General features: G+C 29.7%; 1 protein-coding gene across 1 annotated transcript; it reads right to left on the bottom strand.

The window, feature by feature from the left end:
- Nucleotides 1-4,589: 4,589 nt before the first annotated feature.
- Nucleotides 4,590-6,499, bottom strand: LOC133797741 (transcription factor DIVARICATA). The gene is made up of 2 exons (XM_062235761.1): nucleotides 6,003-6,499; nucleotides 4,590-5,261 (listed from the first exon to the last, which is right to left on the bottom strand). Exons 1-2 carry the CDS (start codon nucleotides 6,368-6,370, stop codon nucleotides 4,907-4,909), a joined length of 723 nt encoding a protein of 240 aa, XP_062091745.1. The 5' UTR covers nucleotides 6,371-6,499; the 3' UTR covers nucleotides 4,590-4,906.
- Between the last annotated feature and the right edge of the window lie 2,698 nt (nucleotides 6,500-9,197).

The following is a 9,197-nucleotide window of genomic DNA, read 5'->3' as shown; positions in this document are numbered from 1 at the left end:
CGGAAAGATTCTTGGCAGCTTGGGGATGTGTATTGAGGCAGGATGGAATCGATGGACTGGGCGTTCGATTAGAGGATGAAGTTGATTTCTATGTATTATTTTTCCGCACTTAATTTTGTAACCAATTTATTTAAGTTATGTTTTGTTTTATTTTCAAAACAATGGGATCCCATATCCTAAATGAATTTTTATGTATTTAACATTTACTTTACGGTTTTTTTTAATAAAGTTATGGTTATTTCATATGTACGTTTTCTTAAGATTAGTATAGTAGTTATTAATGGTCCAAGGTCTAGAATAGTTGGATTGTTACACATCTGAACTATGACTACTATATGATTGTACCCCCCGAATGATTCACAATGTTAAAAATTCTCCCTAAACTATACATGTTACTTGAATATAGAACTTCCATTAGATTCGTCATAGGTGGCTAACAAATTGATGATGTGACATTTTATCTGTTGATGTGGCAGTGCCATGTGTAGAATAATTAGAAATTTTGTCCCCCAAACTTTGACCACTATCAAATTGTGCCCTATTTCGTAAAACCAATTTATTTTTTTTTCTTAAAAATAATAATTAAATCTTTAAACATTAAAAAAATAATCATTTTAAAAGATTAAAGAAAATAAACAATACTAAAAATTTCAAATTAATTATATAAATTTTCAAATATTCAAAAACTAAAAATCTAATTAATAACAAATAACTTTTTTTTACCTTTTCTTTTCTTTTACAATATAAAATAAATATATCTTAATGTTTAAATCAAAATTGGACATGATGACATGGCGTTTGAAGATGACACATGGCAGTAAACAATATCGAAACTCCCAAGAGCTGGTCGAGAAGAAAGAACTACTCGAGTGTGCTCTGTCAGCATGAAGGAAACTATTTGCCTTGCAGAGATTGAATTTTCGCGGAGCTTGCTGCTTGAATGGAATGGCATTGGTCGAAGGAACAACCACCTTATGAAGCTACTTGAAGGGAGATCTGCTTAATGGACAGGTCATTCAACCAGAATGATATGGATTTCACGAGATATTTTATATAAATGATATTTAAATGTATTTTTTGCATTATTTTGAATATGTAATCAATTGTAACAATCACACACTACACGTGTAGGACCTAGATCATTTTGTAGGGCCCATAGCCCATTAAGAGACTCTATAAATGGAGGTCTTTCACAATCATTATTTTCTTGATCATACTTTACATACAAACCCTATCAAATTGAATTTTCTCTCAGGCTTAGGAAACTCCGTTGAACCTTGTTCTTCTTGATCTTGAGTCTGAGACTTTCTTGATAAATAAAAATGCAAGTGAACGTAGGTCATTACTAACTCTTGGGTCCAAACCACTATAAATATCTAGTGTCATTTTACTTGATTTTAGTTCTTCAAATTATTTATTGTCGTTCAAATTGACTTAGTGTCGTTAACCAACTGGTCAACACTTAAAATAAAAAATAAAAATAAATTATAAAACAAAGTTTTTTCTCCTTCGCCCTTCTCCTTTAAAATTAAAAGTTTTATTATTTGTTTAAACCCTTTGTCATTCGTCCTCCTCTTTAACTAAAAGTTTTTTCTTTGTTTTAGTATTTATTTAAAAAATTTATTTTAAAATAAATCTATTTTATATTTTAAAAGAAAAGTAAAAAAAAAAAGTTATTTGTTATTATTTAAATTTTAATTTTTTAAGGATTTAATTAATATTTTTAAGAAAAAAATTAGATTTTTTTAATAAAAATGGCACAATTTAGTAGTGGTCAAAGTTTGGAGGCAAAATTGCCACATGTCACTGTCACATTAATAGAAAAAATATCACATCATCAATCTGTTAGCTACTTAGGACGAAATCTAATAAAAAAGTCTCATATTTTAGTAATACTAGATACAAGAAACGTGCATATTTGCACGTTTGCTTAGTTTTATTTATAGAATTTATTAATTATTTTTATTAAATTTGTATTAATGTTGTATAAATTTTGAAATAAATATCGTATTTTAATTAAATAATTTATTTATTTTGTTTAAGTTTATGTTTGTTCTAGTTTATGAATTTGGGAGTGACAACAAGAGATTATATATTATATGTTTAATGTAATATTAAATATTATATGCGGATTTTAAATTTAAGTTTCTTTCAAGTTTTTTTTTTTTTGAAAAAAAAAAATTTGGTGCTAATTTACAGTAGATTATATTATATGTTTAATATGATTTTATTCTAATAAGTGAGTTTAAGTTTAATTAAATGTTTATTTAAGTTATAAAACATATGAATTTATTATTTTTAAATAGTTATCATTGTAAAAAATCTCAAAAATATCATATTTTAATTTGTTTAATTATTTATTATTTAAAAAAAATTATTATTGTAAAATATCTGAAAAATATCTTATTTTTAATTTATTTAAATATTAATTATTTTTAAATAATTATCATTGCAAAATATCTCAAAAATATTATATTTTTATTTTTTAATTATTTATTTTATTTAAGTTTAAGTATTTAGAAACTATTCTTAAATATAATAATATTTTGTTAAAGTTAACCTTAAAAAAATAAAAAACTATTAAAACAAAAAAATTTCGTTATCTACACATTTATTATATAGATAGATGTATAGTTCAAGTAGAATTTTTAACATCGCGAATCATTCGGGGGTACGATCATATAGTGGTCATAATTTGAGTGGCAAAACTATTATTTATTATTTATTTTATGTATATATTTTGCTCAATAAAAAGTCATGCTATATAAGTGTGTAATATTTGGTGTAAAATGTGTATATCATTACTCTTTGTATAAATTCTTACATGGATGACTACTAATTTTTTTTTAAATGTATTTCTATTTCTTTTTAATATTTGATCATCCCTTTGTACATTGTTATACTCATTTTTGGGCATAATAACGTGGCCAATGATGTGGCAAAAGCGAGATGAGTGGAATACATGAAAATGTTGTTTGCGACAAGGATACAGTTGCTTGTGCAGCAGGCCTATTCGCTTCCCCGAAGAAGGAGCTGCTCACCTATCATGTTTCCTAGTCGCGCATGACCATTAAACCACGTAGATAACATGTAATTGACTATTTGCTTCGTTTGGTTGGTAACAACGAGTGCCATCTACTTCATATAATCCTAGTCTCCACTATGAATAAAGGGCGAGGGACCTTAACATAAAAGAGAATATTTTCTTTAGAAAAGAGTTCTTATTCTCTCTGTAATTAAAGCTTTTCAACTACCATATATTCAATCAATTCAGGTTAAGACTTGATGAATGTACAATTAATCGCAATAAAAGTGACTAAAGTATATATTTTTTGTGTATATAATGTACTTCAATTTTTAAGGTAGAATCACTGTAAACCTTTCTGTGTTATTTAATTTCAGCATTTATTATTCTCTTAGCCGGACAATGTTTATATTTGTTTAATTAATTTAGTAGTAGGCTAAAATTTGAGTTTTTACTATAATTTAAAAAGATTTTTTTTTAAATACACATTTTATTTTATTTTACTAGTACTCGAGTTTTCAAAAATATTATTTTCAAAATTTCATAATTACAATAATAGAATTTTTAAGAAAAACTACTTACTTGAATCAACTAAAAATTAATAAAAAAAACTAAAAATAACACAAAAAAATAAAAAATAAAATCGTAAAAGTATAAAAAAAAATTTAAATCGTAAAATTGAAAAACAATATTTAACCGTAGAAATGTAATTTTTTAGCAAAAATTAATATTTTACATAAAACTCTCTAATTTATATTCTATACACAATATAATTATTTAAATTTACACCCAAATCAAATTCTGGTCCCTTGTGGGACGCCCATCTTTCATATAAACACTGGTGCAATGCACTGTTTGTGAGAGATTTTTTTCTTTCGACACGTGGTCCTCGCTATGCACTCCGTTGTAGTCAAGTAAACGCGCTAGCTTATATCGTCCTTGTTAACGAGGTTGGGCCTCGAATGGATATGGGCTTCGGCCTAATAGCTGCGCCCAACAGATAGGTTTGAAGGTGGCCACTGGACAATGACAAGGATCTGATAATGAAAAAGGTTCGCTAAAGTTTATTTTAAGCTTTCAGCTTTCAACATTCTAAGACATCAAAACGCATATAGCAGAATATTCTTGCAAGTAGTGCGTTTGTAAGCTTAATATATTCTCTTACTGCGCCTGAAGGATTCTCTTTCTGAAGCTATAAGAGACAAAACACAGTCTTTGATATTTGAATACTTTAAACTTTTTGGGTATAGCAGTACACAGGAGGGGTTAAAGTAACTGAGAAACTCAAAGAGAACAAATCTATGGAGATTTATTAATTCACACAGGAAGAATTTATGATGATAAAAATGCTCTAACAAAACTTTCCCTGCTTCTGGTTTTCCTTTCTCTTGTACCAACCACTGAGAAACATTAGTACCACCAAAAGCATAATCTTTGTAGAATGAGATCATTTGAATAACTATATATACTGGCAGAACAAAAGTGGAGGACTTGAGTTTGAATTTCAAAGTTCGTTTATTTCCATGAGGGAGAGCACTAATTATCATCAGAACAAAATGAAAGGTTGCAAATAAAAGGGACTCGTGTTCACTTCATCTTTGAATAGCAGAAAATTCAGTAAAGCTTATCGACAAAACTAGGAAAAAGAGAAAGAACCCAATTATAATTATCTTATCAATTAAATGATTATGATCTCCTTGCATAATCAGACTACCCTTACAAGTCTAAATAATAATATTTCACAGATAACAAAAATCTAAGCTGTCACCACAAGGAGAATCTCCTCATCACCTAACAAAGGAAATTATATATAATCTGTTCAATGCAAGCTTTCCCTAATATTCACAAGCTTTCTGTCTTATAAGGGAGGCAACAAAAAGATCACATTTGGAAACCATAATGTTGATACCCCATTGGACCTCCATGAGTAGTAGCCATAGTCATATGGTTTGGTGGTGAATTCAGCTGTTGTATTGTTGGAAATTGTTGAGATTGATTAGGAGGTGGTGGTGGATGAAGGCACATTTGGTCAGAAGGCACATAATCAGAGATACCATCCACTGTGGTAATGTCATGAATGCTTGACCTCTTCCTCTCTTTGGGACCTGATTCGAGCCTAAGAAAGTATTTCTGGGCATGGCTAGCAACTTGGGTAGGAGTTCTTGTGATCACCACATTCCTTGAAATGCTCCTCCAATCTCCCTTGCCAAATAACTTGAGACCCTTCAGAAACAATCTGAGAAACAACACAACATAATCTGTTAATGATCTTTGAATTTGCAACTAAATATTCCAAAGTTCAAACATTTTATATAATTTGCACAGAGAAAACTTATTCCTAGCACTATTAAAAGTTACATTCTTTCAACAAAACCAGGAAAAGTCAATTCTAAGCAGCAAATAACCATGAAGTTAGGACCAGGGTTTAATAAGCAGTTGAAGATTGATCCTGTTAACAAGTTTCTCTCCTAGAAAAGTTCAGCCACTGATTCCTAAACATTTATTTATTTATTTACTATTCAAAATATTCCAATAGGGACCATTTGGCCGAAACCAAAAACTTTCTTGGGAAATGTACAAATAAACGTTACAAGAACGTTCTATTTGTTGAAAAAAAAATTATATAATAAAAAACACGGTTTAAATTACTTTTTCAAAGAAATCGAAAACAGAAGGAAAAATAAAAACCCAGAAAAATATGAGAAAGACACCCAGAAAAAAAAATTATAACTGGACAGCATTTAATTCTTTACTAAGAGCAAAACAAACAAAATTAAACCAAAAAAATGTAAAATTGAATGCTTTTCCAAATTCAGAAAATTTCCAAAGAAAAATTTCAGAAATGAAAGAAAGCAAAAGTAGAAAAATGGACAAAAGAATCCAATAGAAGAAACAAATTTAAATCATCAGCAAAAATAAAAAAGCAATTAATTGAGAAAAACAGAGAGAGAGATGAAGAAGAAGGAAGAATAATTACTTGTGCTCTTCCTCAGTCCAAGGAGTTCCCTTCTTCCTCTCCGGCTCAGCCTGCTTGGCCTTGGACCCAAAAGATATCTGATTAGCGGAGTCCCACCCATTCAAACCTTCGGCCGAGCAATCTGTGTAACTAGGAAGCGCGACTCGGCCCGAGTCAATCTCCATGACGTCATGAACCAAGTCATTGTAGTGTCTGATCACGTCAGGAATGGACTTCCCAGGCAGCCGGCTGGCGATCCTATCCCACCGATTGGGCAGGTCGTGAGCGAAGTCGACCAGAGCCTTCTCGAACAGCTTATCCTCCTCCCGAGTCCACCAAGTTGAGTACGGCTGAGTTGCCATGTTCCAATCCCGAGCTTCCTGAAACATTGTTTTCGTTTTCGCTATTCCCAAAAATGGGTTTTGGGTTTTGGATTTTTTTTTTTTTTCCCTTGACTGAGACTGACTTTCTTGGAGATTTCGCGTTTGGGGGGTTTGGTGGGAGATTTGGATTGCTGGCTTAAATATATATACATGTATAGAGAGAGAAAGGGGAGAGAGAAAGCTGTGTTTTTTAACCAAAAAACCAAATTAAATTTAAAAAATAAAAAACAATTTGGGCGTTTTTGGAATTTTGTTAGGCGCTGGACTGGATTACCAACTCAACAGAGTTTGTATTCAACACGTTTTCTTTATATTTGTTTATTGTTTTAAGCTGCACAGGTGGCCCAGCTCTCCAAAAGTCTGTTTTCTGTTTTTCTTCTTTATTTAAATAGCATTTCCAAGTTACAATTTTTTTTTGGATAAATAATAGAGATTTCGTAACTACTTTTATCTGTTAATTATAAAAATTTACTTTTCTAATTTATTGTTACCACCAAATTAATAGAGGACTAGTGCAAATATATATATTTTTTTTTACATGCATCATCTACATTAATAATATAGGATAATTCTTTTGTAAGGGGTCGTAGATTGTTTTCTATTTCTGGTAATCGAAAAAATTATAACTAAATTTATTTTTATGACCATGTATATTATAGAGGACTAGTGCAAAAATATATATATTTTTTTTTACATGCATCATCTACATTAATAATATAGGATAATTCTTTTGTAAGGGGTCGTAGATTGTTTTCTATTTCTGGTAATCGAAAAAATTATAACTAAATTTATTTTTATGACCATGTATATTATGGTTATAGTTTACATTCTAGCAATTGTAAAGAAATTCCAAATGATTTACAATACTCAAAAAAGAGTGCAAATAGTCAGTTGTGTGTGTGACTACGTTTTTTTATACGTCGTGTTGAATTCTGATTTTAGCACTGTAAATTATTCGGAATTTCCTAAAAATTTGTGGGATGTTTGCTATAACTATAATATACACTGTCATGAAAAACACAATTGGATTATAATTTTCCAAATACTAGAAATAGAAAATGACCCCGCAGTAAGAGCATTTTCTATGCCCTTACTGTAGAATTATCCAATAATATATTTACTAACACAACATAAGAATTTACCTATTGGATGTCGATTTGTGATTGTGACAATGTCGATTGGTGTTCAATGACACTTTATAGCCAAAATTTGTTAAACTTGCTTCCTTACATATAGTTTATATAATGCAAACAATAAATATACATTGTTGTTATGTTGGTGGTGATTTTTCACACCAAGTGTTAGGTTCGAGATGGGTTTCATGGACATAGGGACATTCAATGAAGTACTCATGGTCTTGGACCAGACCCCGACCCATCTAGTCGAGTTCGTGCCATCGGATATCACCCAATTTTTAGGTTACGAGTTTGTGGCCTAGGTCACACATTGTGTAGCTCGATAATTCATTGAATTATTTATTACCCTGAGGTGGCATTTTTGACCTCAAAGTGGATTGAGTTACCCCGTATGGATAAACACATACCATTGCCTTGTCAAGAGATTAGTTTCCGAGTCGGCCACACAAAAATGATGCCTTCAACCGCCTCCAGCCCTCTAAACCTTGGAGGCAGCTTGTAGACTGAAAGGCACCTACACCAAACCCTAAGATCGGGCGAAACCTCCTATTTGATGATTTGTCTCCTTAGCCTACAGTTAATGCAGGGCTACGAACATCCTACACCTAATATAATCAAAACCCAACAATTGAAACCAATCCAAACTTTTGCTTATGAAAAGAGCTTCACCACCTCATTTATTCTAGACTAAATCTTGAGATTTAAATTCTCTCTCTTTGATTGCTCCATTTTCTTACCACAATCAGTCTCAATCATTCTCTAAATTCTCCCAAACACTTACCAACATTTATTATCATTCTAACTTCTCTATTTGGAGATTGATGCCAACCCTCACATTTACACTTATTTTGTGGGTGTGTCCTAAGAGTGAGTGCAGTTTTTAGTTTGACTAAATGAAAATGAAATAGTAAATTAATGTGAAAATTACATTAGTCAAGTGTTATAATTGCATTATTTTAAGTTTTAGGTTAAATATGGTCTTTTGTGAACTTACATAAATGGTGAGACAAAATTGACCAAATACATATAAATTTTAAATTTTTTCATAATTTTATTAATACTTAATTTTTTTTTGTCTAATTCCATAATCGTTATAGATTAAAGGACATTATATTTGCACTCTAAAATTTGATTAAGACAACCTATTTTTATTAAAAAATTAATATATAATATATATTTTTTTTTCAACTTATGTTCATACATTTTTTGATTTTTTTTCGTTGTCATGTTCCAAAAAATATATATAAATAATGTATATTTAAAATATTTAAATAACAAAAATTAAAACAAAAATAAATATAAAAACTTGCTAAAGTAAGTGTTTTTTCTAAAAAAATATACATTATTTTTAAAATATATATATGACAATAAGATAAAATTATTGAAAATAACAAAAAAATATTAAAGAATGTCAAAAAAATATTGAAAAAAAATGTTAAAAATAATTTTTTAAATTAATTGTTTTTAATTAATGAAGTGTCTATATATATTCTTGGGTGCAAATACAATCCCCTAGATTAATATGCCCTGAGCTGATATTCGGGTGCATATACAAAAGACAGACATATACTTGTATTATGTTATTAGTTTAATAAACTTTATTAGATATGGAGGTGAAATTAATAGTTTCGTCATTTCAATGGCTATTTGAATCAAGTTCAAAGTGGGATATAAATTCATATGAAAGATTTTGTCAT

Source organism: Humulus lupulus, chromosome 8, assembly GCF_963169125.1.
Source record: "Humulus lupulus chromosome 8, drHumLupu1.1, whole genome shotgun sequence".
Taxonomy (NCBI): Eukaryota; Viridiplantae; Streptophyta; class Magnoliopsida; order Rosales; family Cannabaceae; genus Humulus; species Humulus lupulus.
The sequence above is the reverse complement of the archived record's forward strand: the minus strand, read 5'-3'. Positions and strand labels throughout refer to the sequence as shown.